The sequence below is a fragment of the Olea europaea genome, chromosome 10 (genome assembly GCF_002742605.1).
Source record: "Olea europaea var. sylvestris chromosome 10, O_europaea_v1, whole genome shotgun sequence".
In the NCBI taxonomy this organism is placed as follows: domain Eukaryota; kingdom Viridiplantae; phylum Streptophyta; class Magnoliopsida; order Lamiales; family Oleaceae; genus Olea; species Olea europaea.
The window spans coordinates 39,444,550-39,459,988 of record NC_036246.1 but is presented as its reverse complement, the minus strand read 5'-3'; the positions used below and the strand labels follow the sequence as shown (position 1 = coordinate 39,459,988).

General features: G+C 33.0%; 1 protein-coding gene across 1 annotated transcript; it reads left to right on the top strand.

Annotated features, from left to right (window-relative positions):
* Positions 1 to 6,503: 6,503 nt before the first annotated feature.
* Positions 6,504 to 14,870, top strand: LOC111402201 (plasma membrane ATPase 4). Its single transcript, XM_023030361.1, has 16 exons — positions 6,504 to 6,551; positions 10,036 to 10,155; positions 10,236 to 10,472; positions 10,570 to 11,331; positions 11,411 to 11,533; positions 11,638 to 11,742; positions 12,120 to 12,264; positions 12,364 to 12,528; positions 12,636 to 12,874; positions 12,967 to 12,999; positions 13,091 to 13,172; positions 13,269 to 13,429; positions 13,547 to 13,720; positions 13,888 to 14,070; positions 14,248 to 14,429; positions 14,517 to 14,870. The coding sequence occupies exons 1-16, from the start codon at positions 6,504 to 6,506 to the stop codon at positions 14,611 to 14,613; spliced, it is 2,856 nt and encodes a 951-aa protein (XP_022886129.1). The 3' UTR covers positions 14,614 to 14,870.
* The last annotated feature ends 569 nt before the right edge of the window (positions 14,871 to 15,439 follow it).

Below are 15,439 nucleotides of genomic sequence, written 5' to 3'. Positions count from 1 at the left end.
CGTATAATCACTATGAAGCAACCCTATTAGAAATAGTAGAATGAAGGTTATGGTAATATTTTTATATAAAATATTAGAGTGTAAATTTTTTATTTTAATACTCTTATGATGTAGTGCAATGGTTAATCGACTTGTCACAACGATTATGTAAAACATTTGCTGCGATATGTCTATCAACTTAGTATTTGTTGTTATTCGTTCAATTTAAATTTAAATTCCATACATGTCCAATATATGTTAGGAACTTATTTGGGGCCACTGAATATGACTTTATTTGCCATAAAAAAAATGAAGCATCAATTAATTTGAACACCTTTTGACAGAATTCAACGGTCGGATCACGGAAGAGAGGAGTTCCGGGGCAAATGAAATTCTCCACTTACGAATGGCCCCACGGCCCACCATTGGCCAAAAGCACCCCACGCCACCCGCACTCCAAAGTAAAATTAAAAATTAAGCCCTAGTTTGACTCATAGTTTTTTAAAAATATATTTTTCTATTTTTTTTTTCCAATTACACGTTCTTCAATGAAATAATATTAAAAGCAAATTCAAAATTTTTATTATCTTTTAACCATGCATTTTCTGTCAAACTACTTTTTTAAAATACATTTTTAGCCCAAAAAAATAAATAAATAAATAAATTAGAGCTCAAACATGCTTTACTCTTAAATGGAATGGGTGTGACTGTTTAAGACTCTGTAGGGAGATGATGTGATAGAAAGTCAATCCTAGTGCTTGTTTTGGTAAGCTCAATAATTTACCTAAAAAGTTTAAATAAGATTATTGTAAAACATATATATATATATATATATGTATATATATTTGTTTTCATCAATTTTGAAAATAAATAGCTCAATAATTTGATGTAAAGAGATGTAATCGCTTTTTTATAGACTATAACTAATAAGAGAAGCACAATCAAACTCATTCATCGTACACAAAAATCTACTCTAAGCACTATACGTTTGGTGGTCATAGTCAAAGGTACTCTGTGTCATTCTACATCCCTTAGCGAATTGAACACAAATACCAACTAATGTAAGAAAAGATAGGCACAATCATACCATATATCACTCAATATAAAACCCGATAATCCATCATAAGAACTATTTGTTTCGGGGCCCAACCTCTTACGCTATAGGTCCCCTAGAGATGTCAAGGAGCCGAGTAGAGTCGGGCAGGCTCGATTTTTGTTTTGATTTTGGTATTTTTTATTTTTTTATTAATATGCCTTTTTTTTAAGGCAGCAGCATGCTGCCTTTAAATTTAATTTATTTTTTAATATAAATATAGGCTTTTTAGCTTGAGCCAATAAGTCACACGGGTTGGTTCGAACTTTGCCTAGTACCCAAAAATTGTGCTCGACCCGAGCCTCGAGTCGGGTAGGCTCAAGCTTTTTTTGAACAAACAAGCCTGATTGCCATCTCTGAGGTCCCCTCATTGAGTGATGGTCTGCTCAAATTCTTGGACTTAAAAGAATGTGTAACACTGAAACAAAGTTTGGTGAACCATTCGCTTGTCTTGTAGTTAAGTATCAAGCTCTGTTTTCACTCCCTAGATTACACCTTTGAAGCCCTAAAAGGGGATTTTATATGCTTTGAAATTTTAAAAGTAACTTGTGGCTTTTGAAGTTATCCAAACATGAATCTATTATATCCTCAGAAAATGGAAGAAAACTTGAGTATTGTAAGGATAAAATGGAAGCATCCCAATTCCCATATACTAACGTATTATTGACTTCATTATTAATTATTTTTGTTCTAAAATATTGGTTTTTAGGTCCACCAAAGGGTGAGTTGCTGGAACAGCACATGATCTCATCAAAGTCAATAACTAATTTTAATCATACATTTTATGAAATTCACAACTTTTCAACCACACATTTCATTTATTTTTTTTTATCAAAATCTACTAAAAATTGATGTTAATCCCCACGTAACAGGGGCATGGATCCTGTTGATCAATTCTTGCATTCAGGTAATTCTGTCGGATTGTTTTCGAAGGAGTGAATTCAAACTCTAGAAACAACAGTTTTCCTATAAATGTTATGTGAAAAATTTTCCTATACGTGTAGCAAGCTTGTTGCTACTATAGTTTTCTTTGGTTCCATTACATTTAAATTTATTAAAGATGTTTGTATCTTTATTTATTATTACACTTATTTATTCAACTTTTTCTCTTATCCTTCTCTTCAACCTTTTACTAATTAACATTTATTATCCTTGTAATATTTTTTGTCCAATAAGTTCATTAGAGTGTGTAGAAATACTTATTTGGCCTATAGATTTTTAAATAAGAAAAAGGCAAAATAAATACAATAATATTACAGAATATTTGTTATTCATTTAAAAGCACGTTAGCAAAATATTTGGACACAAATCATTATTATGAACCAAAATATGTCAATTAATGAAGGATTAAGGATAAGATTTGACAAAAAAGGTAAAGGTATAAGTACAACACTAAATCCTCTATCGTATTATCTTGCTCGACCAGTTTCAGTTTTCAGATTTTACAATTATTTGAAAAACTGGTTTAAGCATTGACCCTGAAAGAGGTAAAGGATTTAAAGGCCGAACACTTGTTAAAAAAATGAAAATAAATAGGTAAAGTCAAAAATCTAGAAGTGAACCAATACCGATTGATTTTAGGAGATTTTAACGGATTCTAAATATCTATTTCTTTTAGATATAAATCGAACTAATTACCTATTATTCCAGTTAAATTGGCAACTTCAACTCGATTGTTATAACATTTATTTTTACAAACTCGAGTAATAGATATTTGTATTGGAATTTGTTCTTATCAAAACTTTGCGATTTTGTATTTATTTTTGTTACTAATCAATATAGAGAGGTCCATGTGGATACCTCACATTCATACACATGGCAAGCACCCAAGAATTGGTGCAGAAGGGACTAATGTCTGAAACTGTCAAATAAAGTGTCAAGGTTGTTGCATGTGAGTAGACTGTACATTAGAGTGTACAAGTGGAATTTCCCTCCTTTTTAAGGTCTACATGACAGAGAATTGTGTATTTCTTAATTGTTTAAAGATCTTATTTTGACACAACATTAAAGCGAAGCAAAATTGTGTATGTCAGTTAATACTTAATGATGTGAGTCATGAAAATAAGAACGTAAAGTGAGTAGTATCCCTTTTTTTTCACCACTACATATCTAATGCAATCTAATTTTTAATGTACATGAGTAAAAAAATTTCAAGGTTGATCACATCTCGATGACATGATACCCTATCAAGTTAATACTTTTGTACAAGGAGATGGGATCCATGCAACTCACTTGGCTTTGGCTATCGATGTTTACTTCAACATGACTAAAATTTTTTATATATTAACCTACGATATCATAGATGTTGGATGGGAGGTACAATCGGGCTCAGCTCACCTAGTAAGTCCGCTCGTGCTTGCAAATAGGGAAACATGAGCTAGCTCGCTTTAAAAACAAAGGCTCGACTCGTGCATTTTTTAATTTTTTTCTATTAAAATTTCGAATTTCGAATTTCGAATTTTTTGTTTTTTGTTTTTTTTTTATTTTGCCTCCAAGACAAGTCGAACCGACAATTTGCTCGCTCCTCTTAACTTCCCTAATATTGGATGATATACAAACATGACTTCTACTCAACTAGTTTATATCTCTCCTCCTAAATATATTTCTATAGGAAATTTACCTATGTTAAAAGACAAATTTTACTATTTATAATTTCTTATTTCCCATTTTTTTTCTCTTTTCTTAGACAAGTAAATATTGAATCTAAAGAGCTTACATCATGCTCATATATATATATATATATAAAGTTACTCAGTTGAATATCACTAAATTACTAATTTTACTCCATATTATGTACAGGTAAGGACATGACATTACACCCTATGACATTTATTTAATTCTTTTTCAATTGGGAGATTTATATTTCACTTTCAATTTCCAGAAATGTGAATATTCTTTGCTTTGACTTTTATTAATAACTCAGTTGACTCGTTCCAACAACAATCGTGCAGTTAATTACTCTTAAAGATAAGTCAACGCTAAGGGTCAAACGTCAATTTTGGGATTGTGGGATAAATTAAAGGTGAATTTAGATTATTTCCTATTAGATCATGAAATTTGATTTATTGCTATAAAAATAATTATACTGTAAGATATAATATTTATATTTAAATGTCAAAAACGACGACTTGGATTTATAAATGTCCAAAATATAAATAATCACTTTGGCATATCGTAGAATTTATGAGTAGGAATATAAATCAACATAAATTGATCGATAAATCTACACAAGAAGACTTGGCTTTAGTAATTGTGACATTATAGACAAAAAAAAAAAATTGTGGTTAATTAATAAAATTAAACATATTAGAAGGTTAGAGATCTCAATTTTAGCTCTTTGTCATTGTGGATTGTAACATATTAGAGACTCTCCAAGAGACCCCCTAAATTGAGATGCTTTTTAGTTTAAAATGTTAAATCGTGAAATTATGCTCAAATAGGTTTGGATGCCAAGTTTCAAACTAGGCGAGATCTAGCGTAAAAAAGCATAAAGAAATGTTAATTTTATTTAATTATTATTTTAATCTTATAAATTAATATATTGTTTTAATAATTAAAAGAAAAAAAAGCTAGGTGTAAAAAATAATAAAAGCGTGAAAAAGCACGAGATGGGAATTTTTGGCTCACTTTGCTTCTAGGTGCCTTTTTTATATATTTATAAATTGAAAATGAAGGAAAAACAATAAATGATTGTTGAAAAAAGTAATATAAAGAGCAAAAACTAAAGATTTTGTTGTAGAGTATAAAAAATTTCACTCTTTTAATTTAAATATCAAGATGTTCTTTAAAAATAAATAGTCTCTTGAAAATGCTATTACGAGGATTGTGTTATCTGCCAGCTAGTAGTGAATTTTATTAATTTATTTGGTTATAGAAAGTTTTCAAAATAGAAAGAACCAAGAGTATTTATCACAATACAATTTTACTAGACTTAAAAAGAACGGATTGCGATTTGACGAATTTGTTTTTGGTAATTATACGAATTGAGAGTTCATAAAATTATGGGAAGATTCTATAACCTATTGCCTTACCAGTAGGTTATTTTCTAACTTTTGAGAAAAAGCTGGGTGTTAATATTTCATATTGTTGTACAATTATACCAATGACACACAATTTTCCCTATAATTATGAGGTGATATTTATTATTTAATTTGGATAAAAAAATTTCCTATAATTTTTAGTTGACATTTTTGTATATGTAAACAAAAAATAGTCAACTAAAACACATAACTGGTCTTTGTGAATTGTGTATTCAATTTTGAGCTTTTGACACAACTGTTGTACAGTTCTTTTGAATTGTGAATTTTCGGAAAATACTTTTTAATTTACATAAATAATGTTTACTGTGTATATATGTGATTGAAAATGAATTCGTAGAAAAAAAAAGTTTTGAAAAAAACAAAAAAAAGTTCATCAAACGAGGAATTGGTAATTTTACACCAAAAGTGGGACCCATGAATAGTTAAAGACTCCCAATTTGGATGGGTTAATTTTGGCACCACCCCAACGCAAAATTCAAAGGTCAATAAACGCAGGAGTTAATGCACTTATATATAACAACAAAAAAAATAAAAATAATAAAAATAAAGGTTAAACCCTAACCTTGAGGGCTCCCACGACCCTATCCCTGGAGCATCGTGATGAAGTTAAATCGGGAGTTGTGCCCCAGTAGGTCAGGAAAAAAGTGTTTGCCTGTACACTGATACCCACAAAGAGTCTAATTCCATATTTCAGGAATCGAATTCTCACACTGCGACTGTCAGTAAGGTTGAGACTAACTCACTTCTATCCTTTGCACCACTGGACTATGCCCCGGAAGGCTAATGCACTTATGTTCATGTATAGGATTTGATGATATGCAAATATTTCTTCTTCTTTAGAATTATTGAAATTTCTACCTTTATTGAATTTCCACTATAACGATAATTGCAATAAAAATTATCGAATTTTCTTCTTTAAGAAATATGTAAGGTCTGTGCAAATTTTTGAAAAGAAAAGAGATAATATTCTAATAAAATATGCACATAATTAGAAGTTTATTGATGTAATTTCAATAAATACACATATAAATGTGTATTACACATTCAATTAATATAGTGGTACATATTGAAGTGTGGTGGATCCCACATCCCACGTGAGTGGGGTGTACATGCTTAGATACATCCCTATGTACCACTAGAGACGTAGAGAATATAAATATATAAAAATAAAATATATAGAGAGGAAAAAGCAAGTTGGAGTCAAACATAAGACGGGCATACAAGATATAAAAAGAGGGATTGGGAAGGCTCATTTGTAGTGGAGAGAGCCATTTTCCTTTTTAATTCAATGATTATCTAAACTTATTCTTTTTTCCCTCTCATCATTTTCTATCTCTTATTGTCTCTGATCTGCCTCGCCGGAGTTCAGTCGCCACCGTTAAGCCACCACCATGGGCGGGATCAGTCTTGAAGAGATCAAGAATGAAACTGTTGATCTGGTAACTATACAGATATATACATACACCATTCTACTTTTTTATCAGTTTACTTTTTTTCTTTTCTGCTTAATTTCATCTTGAAGCGAGATTTATTTATTTTTTTCATTTACTAAATTAGATTAACAAAATGAGATCTGTCTCTCTTTTGACTGTTCTGTTAAATAGCCTCTTTGGAGGATTATTGCTGCTTATTTAAATTAAAAAAAAAAAAAAGTGATTTCTAAATTTTTGGTTTGTATATATATGCACACCAGTTATGACTTGTTCGGTAAGAAAATTGCACGGCATCGGCACTGCTATAAAATTATGAGAACTTTTATTGTTCAGACTAATAATGAATACCAGCACCGCGTGTCTTTGAGTGTTATTAAGAGTAAATAAAAGTTTTTACTTTATGCTTATTTGGTAATTTTAGACTATACAACACCAAACAACATTAACGTTAAGAAAAATAAGAATCTTATCGACTGTCATGTATCCATGTATTCGAAAATTTTTAGTTATTGTTGTGTCTAATTCTATTCGATATTTATAAAAGTTTCAATTTGAACTATGAGTTGAATAAGATGCTTTCCTTTCCCATTTTGGTATAAGATGAAGAAGGAAAAGTAGAAACCAACAACTCGGGCAAGAATCTCATAAAAGACTATTACTTGCCTCATTTTCCACTTTCACGTTTTAAGCGGGTTCATCTTAATTTTTTTTTTAAAATAAGACTTATTGATTATTGGTTCCAGAGAGTCAAATTTCTTCGTTTCTTATTTTAATTATTCAATTTTTATATAGAGAACTTGTTCGGTATAATTGGCACCCAAATATTAGCTTCGCGTGGCCAATAATTTAGGCAAAATTAAAGAAACTAACAAGACAGATGAATATATTCTTATGCACAAATTTCGGTTTCACATGCTGATGTTGGACTAGTTGGTCAATCATTTTCAGGCTGACAAATTATTAAGAGGTAAGTTTTTGTTTGGCCTCCAGTTTTAAAATTTAATTATTTTCTTAAATTTATTTTTAATCACATATTTTACGGACGTACAACTTTAATTACCTTTTCAACTATATATTTCATCAACTTTTATCAAAATTTACTAAAAATCTAATAATTATCTAAACTAAACCTGCGCTAAATTAACCATGTCAGGCTGACAAATTATTAAGAGGTAAGTTTTTGTTTGGCCTCCAGTTTTAAAATTTAATTATTTTCTTAAATTTATTTTTAATTACATATTTTACGAACGTACAACTTTACTTATATTTTTTCAACTCTACATTTTATCAACTTTTATCAAAATTTACTAAAAATCTAATATTTATCTAAACTAAACCTGCGCTAAATTAACCATGCCAAAGTTCTGATGAGCGAGAATATCCCATTTTGGTATTAAGAGCATGTTTTATGTAAATATACTTTTTGAAAAACGTTTTATTAAAAAGTAGAAAAAATTTATGAGTCAACGTACAAAATTATTTTATTAAAAAAATGAGTTTGAAAAAGTATAATTTCTAGTCTAACCTAACATGTTGAGGTAATTAGCCTCTCCTGTGATTGTGATAGATAAACTGACATAATCATTTAATAGTTGCATTAGAAAATGTTTAATTTGGGGTCATTAATGTAATCTCAAGTGACACGATCCACACCGTCTGCTTGAAAAAAGTATTTTTTATATCAACTAGTCCATGCTGTTAGTTTCCTTTTTGGAATTTGTTATGGTACATTTTCCGTGGTACTTGGTACCTTTTGTCTCCTTTATTTGCTGGCACGCTTTTGATATTGACATTACCGAATAAATCCATATTAAAAAAAAGTTATTTACACTGGACGTCCCTGTACATTTTTTGAAAAAATACATTCTTAAATGGTGATTTGATATTATTTTAATCATATATTTTTTAATAAAATAATAGTACATGTAAATTTAAATTTTATTTTTATTTTTTACTTACATATTTTTTATCAATATACTATTTAAAAATGTATTTTTATGTAAATAATGTGGCTAGGGCATATTCTTCTTCCTGGAGCGTGGATACACGTGTATTTTCCACCGCGTAAAATGTGCAGCACTTTAATGCGTCGTGATTGGTTGAGAAACCAATACCATTCTTTTTGGGATTTGTAGAAATTGGTAGATGGGCCAAATCACACGTGGAAAGTCAACTTTAGATGCTATTCTTCATGTGAACAAACAGTTGAGAACACCACAGGAATACATAATTAATCCGAAAACGGTAGCGGATAAAGGACTGAACTGGATCGAAACCCGAAATAAAAATTAAAAGAAGTAAAAAAATTCTAGGTGAACCGGCTCACTGCTTTCTTTTTCAACGGTTTTAAATTTGTTTCTCTTATTATTATTATTATTATTTTGGACCACCCTACATGCTTTTTTGCCAGATGTTTTACATGTACTCACATTGGTGGGGCTCGCGTTAATTTTTTTTTATACATGTGGGGCCCTCGCTACAGTGAGGACCCTGTATAAAACCTATAGGAAAAAGCCCTGTACACTGGGCTTTTTCCTATTATTTTTGGATTTTATACACTTAGCGGACTGGTTCGTCGATTTTGACAAAATATATACTTCTACCCAAGACACAAACACGGAAGAAATAAATTTTTCTTGATTTGTGTTGTAAATTTTTATTAATATTAATGATTAATTTAAATGAATTAATACATGTTCATTTTATTAAGAATAATACTATGTAATCCCACTGGATTACAACCCCAATTTAGATAGCATTAGATAATAAGTTATCTATCATTTAATATCACATTAATACCATCTAAACTGGAGTTGTAGCTCCAGTGAGACTAAATAATATTAAGCTAGTAGAGTATCATAAGTACTGTAAGTTTAATAACATGTTTTTCTTTTTTCACTTGTTTCCACTGCATAAAAGCATTGAAAGGTCATTCGTTGTGTATTAAAAAGACTAAGAGTATTGTTCTCAATCAATTATGTCTAACGGGGTATATCCTTTAGACGAGGTGGTTCGATGATTAATACAACACCATAACTTAATGAAATATTTTAGGTCGATTCTTACTTCAAGCTTTGACTTAAATTTTTTGACAAGCTGGAAGTTTTTGTTGTGAGTAATTGGTGATTTAAAATGTCATAGAATGGAATTATCAGATGGTTAGCTAACTAGGTAAATGAAAAAAATAATAATAATAATAATAAATAAATTAAAAAAAACTACTAATTTTCTTGTTTTAGTCTAACCATTTAATCACTGCTTAAGTGGAGGATTATTGCTTATAAATTTAATTTAATTTTCTGATCTATATTCAATAAATTTGTTTTATCATACAATTATTAAATGAATTCAATCTTGTAGCTTCCAAGTTCCAATGTATGTTTCACAAAAAAATTTCCTCTATGATAAGCAACATTAAGGCCATAGTTTCAAGCAGCAGTTTACATATTAAGAATGTTAATTTGCTTGTTTATGTTCCTTCTACTAATAGGAAAAAGTTCCGATCGAAGAAGTGTTCGAACAGCTGAAATGTACCCGGGAGGGGTTAAGTCCCGAGGAAGGAGCAAACAGGCTTCAAATCTTCGGACCAAACAAATTGGAAGAGAAAAAGGTACACCCACTAATGATTAATGTCTTTTATTCAATTGTAATGTGCAATGTTTGATGATCTGTTTGTGATGGAATTTACAGGAAAGCAAAATACTCAAGTTTCTTGGATTTATGTGGAATCCACTCTCATGGGTGATGGAAGCTGCAGCTTTAATGGCTATTGCACTGGCTAATGGAGGTGGAAAGCCCCCGGATTGGCAAGACTTTGTCGGTATTGTTTGCTTGCTCGTTATCAACTCGACTATCAGTTTCATTGAAGAGAACAATGCCGGAAATGCTGCTGCAGCACTTATGGCTGGTCTTGCTCCTAAAACAAAGGTGTAAAACTTTTTACATATTCAGTGTAAACGAGGCTAACCGTGTAGTTCAATAATTTTTCTGAGAATGTATAAAATTTGTTGTGTTATTGTAATAGGTCCTTAGAGGCGGTCGCTGGAGTGAGGAGGAAGCTGCCATTTTGGTTCCTGGAGACATTATAAGCATTAAACTGGGAGATATTGTTCCTGCTGATGCTCGTCTTCTCGAAGGTGATCCGTTAAAGATTGATCAATCTGCTCTCACAGGAGAGTCACTTCCTGTAACCAAGAATCCTCATGACGAAGTCTTTTCCGGGTCGACATGCAAACAAGGTGAAATCGAAGCTGTTGTTATTGCCACTGGTGTTCATACTTTCTTTGGGAAGGCAGCACATCTTGTGGATAGTACCAACCAGGTTGGGCACTTCCAAAAAGTGCTCACTGCTATCGGTAACTTTTGTATTTGTTCCATTGCTATTGGAATGCTGGTCGAGATAATTGTCATGTACCCGATTCAGCACAGGCAGTACAGGAAGGGGATTGATAATCTCCTTGTCCTCTTGATCGGAGGAATTCCAATTGCTATGCCGACTGTCTTGTCGGTCACAATGGCTATCGGATCCCACAGGCTATCGCAGCAGGGTGCCATTACTAAGAGAATGACAGCGATTGAGGAGATGGCCGGCATGGACGTCCTCTGTAGTGACAAGACCGGCACTTTGACACTTAATAAGTTAACTGTCGATAAAAGCTTGATTGAGGTATTTGCAAAGGGAGTAGATCCCGATCATGTTTTGCTCACTGCTGCTAGGGCTTCTCGAACTGAAAATCAAGATGCGATTGATGCAGCTATTGTTGGTACACTAGCTGATCCGAAGGAGGTATTTCTCCCTTTTATTCACACTGAGTAAATTTGGAAAGGTGAAACACGGGCTCAAAATACATGTATTTGATTCTTAGGCACGAGCTGGTATCAGGGAGGTCCATTTTTTGCCCTTCAATCCTGTGGACAAGAGGACTGCTTTGACTTACATTGATTCCAATGGAAACTGGCATCGAGCTAGCAAGGGAGCTCCTGAACAGGTGCTCTTTCTAATTCTAAATTTCTTTTATTCTTGCTGTACTAAATGAATAAATGAATATTAAGCAAAATTTTGGTAATCTATCAACTCTTTGCCTGGAATCAGATTTTAACGCTCTGCAACTGCAAGGAAGATTTGAAGAAAAAGGTTCATGCAACAATCGATAAATTTGCTGAGCGCGGGCTTCGGTCATTGGCTGTTGCAAGACAGGTTTGCTATACAAATGTTTGCTGCTAGATATTTTCTCCTACATCCATGTGTATCGTAGATTTAAATATTCGTAAATAAATCATCCTCCTCTCAAACAACTTAAACTTTTAGGCGAAATGGTGATTGAGTTAGCAAAACATGCAGAAGTCTTAAGTTCATGTCTCATTACTACCCAATTATGGAAATACTGTTTCAATAAAACGAATTTGGTACACATGTGAAAGGGGAGTGTCTTTCTCTAATAGTTTAAGCCTTAAATGAGGTAGTTCAATGTATGCGTTCCAACATTTGTTTTGTTAGTTTCCCTTCCTTATTTAAGTTCGATTTTTCTCTAGCAAAATTATTCCCGTGACTAAGGCTGATGTATATATATGCAGGAAGTGCCAGAGAAATCAAAAGACGCCCCTGGTGGTCCATGGCAGTTTGTTGGGCTTTTATCCCTGTTTGATCCTCCTCGACACGATAGTGCAGAGACCATCCGCAGGGCTCTCAACCTTGGGGTAAATGTAAAGATGATTACTGGTAAGTTCATATTTCATTACCCTCGAAATGAAACCTTCATACCATTTTTTTTTTACCTTCATAACCAAATGCATCTTCATATCGGTGTGTAAATTCTAGGCGATCAACTTGCCATTGGTAAGGAAACCGGGCGTAGACTTGGGATGGGAACAAATATGTATCCATCTGCTTCTTTGCTTGGGCAACACAAGGATGAGTCTATAGCAGGCCTTCCCATTGAAGAGTTGATTGAGAAGGCGGATGGTTTTGCTGGAGTCTTTCCAGGTAGGCATTGTTAGTTTCTTGCATCTGCGATATCGTATCAAATCTGAAAATTCCCAAATCTTCTTTCAACCATGGAAGGAAAATTCAAAGTCTTTCTCGTTGTACAGAGCACAAATATGAGATAGTGAAGAAGTTGCAGGAGAGGAAGCACATTGTTGGAATGACTGGAGATGGAGTAAACGATGCCCCTGCTTTAAAGAAGGCAGATATTGGAATTGCTGTTGCTGATGCTACTGATGCCGCAAGAAGTGCTTCTGACATTGTTCTCACTGAACCGGGATTAAGTGTTATTATCAGTGCAGTGTTGACAAGTCGAGCTATTTTCCAAAGAATGAAAAACTACACAGTTAGTTTTTTCCTTATTACGTCTGTTCTGAAGTTGTAGTTTTTGGCTGAAACAGGTTTAATTCTTTACATCTTTCATCTTTGTTTTGGCAGATATATGCTGTCTCGATCACTATCCGTATTGTGGTAAGTTGACTGTTGCACTGAAAAAAGAGAGACGATTACTATAGTACTTATTTCAATTGAATTCTTATGACGTTCCCTTCTTGTTTTGCAGTTTGGTTTTATGTTCATTGCTTTGATTTGGAAGTTTGATTTCTCTCCATTCATGGTTTTGATCATTGCCATCCTCAATGATGGTATGATTCTCCCTAATATTTTTTGTACCTTAAATATTCTATTCAGTTACTTAAACTTCGTTGGCTCTAATATTTCAAATTATATTTTCTATTCAGGAACAATCATGACAATCTCGAAGGATAGAGTTAAGCCATCTCCATTGCCAGATAGCTGGAAGTTGAAAGAGATTTTTGCCACTGGAATAGTACTCGGAGGTTACCAAGCATTGATGACTGTTATATTCTTCTGGATCATGAAGGGAACTGACTTCTTCTCTGTAAGGACTGGCAAAATTTGCTTCTGTGCCTTTTCCCATCTCTTAATGCTTCTCCATTTGAAACAAGAATTGCTATTGTGCTTTAATATACAAATTTTCATTTTATATCAAATGCAGGACAAATTTGGTGTTAGGTCCATTAGAAATAGTGAGGACGAAATGATGGCTGCTCTATACCTTCAAGTTAGTATCATTAGTCAAGCTCTAATTTTCGTAACCAGATCACGCAGTTGGTCATTTATCGAACGCCCTGGACTGCTGTTATTGACTGCTTTCTTCATTGCACAAATGGTAAAAGTTCAACGTCTCTTTTGCGTATTTAGTTATTTTTGCTTGAAAACTTCTTGCACTGTTTTTTGAACATTATGGAAAAAGTTACATTTTCTTGAACTGGTAAGAAAGATTGATTCCAGATGTATTTAGAGCTCTAATATGCGAAAACCGATTTGATCTTCTAGGTTGCAACTCTAATAGCCGTATATGCTGACTGGGGTTTCGCCAGAATTAAAGGATGTGGTTGGGGATGGGCCGGAGTAATCTGGCTTTACAGCTTAGTTTTCTATGTGCCTCTCGACTTAATGAAGTTTGCTATCCGATACATCTTGAGCGGGAAAGCATGGCAGAACTTGTATGAAAACAGGGTACGTTTACAAATTCTGACGTACTGCAGACAAATAAAGGGTGCTCGTTTAATAGTCTAATGATGGAATTTGGCCAAACATCACCACCTCGAAGGCTATGCCTTGGAGTTCTCACAAGCCTGTTTACACTTAAAAAGTCGTATTATTTACCTAATGACGATGATTTTTTTGGAACAGATTGCTTTCACCACGAAGAAGGATTATGGAAAAGAAGAGAGAGAAGCTCAATGGGCTCTTGCTCAGAGGACCTTACACGGCCTCCAAACAACGGAGAATACTAATCTTTTCAACGAGAAGAATGGCTATAGAGAGCTGTCTGAAATTGCAGAACAGGCCAAGAGGCGAGCTGAGATTGCAAGGTATGAACTGGCTTCGTTAATATTGTACCGTCTGTTTAAGCACCATTCTTGCTTAAGACTGTTAACATCTTTTCGCCATTCTTATAGGCTTCGGGAGCTGCACACACTCAAGGGTCATGTGGAGTCAGTCGTGAAGCTGAAAGGACTGGATATTGAAACTATCCAGCAGCACTACACTGTTTAAAGAATCCGAACGATTCTTACATAAATGGAACAGGCTTCAAAATCAAACCATGATGAAACTTTTAAGACACACAGGAAGCCATAGTTCCTAATATGTTAAATTTGGTTTTTGTGTATTTCAAAGTGTCCACTGAAAGTTCTGCACAATCATTGGATCTTTTTAGATTACGATTACATCTCATGTAACCCATTTTTTCCACTATAAATCTTTGTTTCCGGGTTTAATCTTATGCTAAATGTTATATTCGACTTTTGACATATCAAGTAGTGTTTGCTACGTGGTTGTGAGTGAGAGCTTATTTTCCGGCTGGCTATGAGATACATGCTCTTGACACAATATCTTTTGACAGACGGCATTTCCAGCAAACACACTCATTGGAAGATTGAATGTCCAACTTAGAACCCGAAATCACCTACCACATCCACAAATATAAAAGATTGTCAATGAGTTCAACAAAATTCTTGTGAAATAGATTGATATCACAAATTGACTTGCTTCTATGGCATCAAGATCATCATTTTTAGTGTGACCAACCTAACTGGATCGGAATCGGAACAGGATGAAAATTTCGGAAGAATTTATAAACAGTTTAATTTATAAATAAATAGAAATAAGTTGTGGGTCCATTAGATGGTGAGATTGAAAAATAAAGTTTGACAATTTATAAATTTTTTAAAATGGAGGTTAAAATTTAACTAATTTTGGGTATTAGAACCAACAACCACCATTGCAGTTCGGATCTCACACCTGAGTAAATGAATTTATATGCATTCAAAAAAAATAATTGTCCTGAAATAGAAAGTATGAAAGTGAAACAAGAAAATTC

Coding starts and splice junctions, on each gene's coding strand:
- LOC111402201 (XM_023030361.1), top strand. CDS start 6,504: ATGGGCGGGATCAGTCTTGAAGAGATCAAGAATGAAACTGTTGATCTG. Junction 11,332..11,410: donor CACTAGCTGATCCGAAGGAG/GTATTTCTCCCT, acceptor TTTGATTCTTAG/GCACGAGCTGGTATCAGGGA. Junction 11,743..12,119: donor CATTGGCTGTTGCAAGACAG/GTTTGCTATACA, acceptor ATATATATGCAG/GAAGTGCCAGAGAAATCAAA.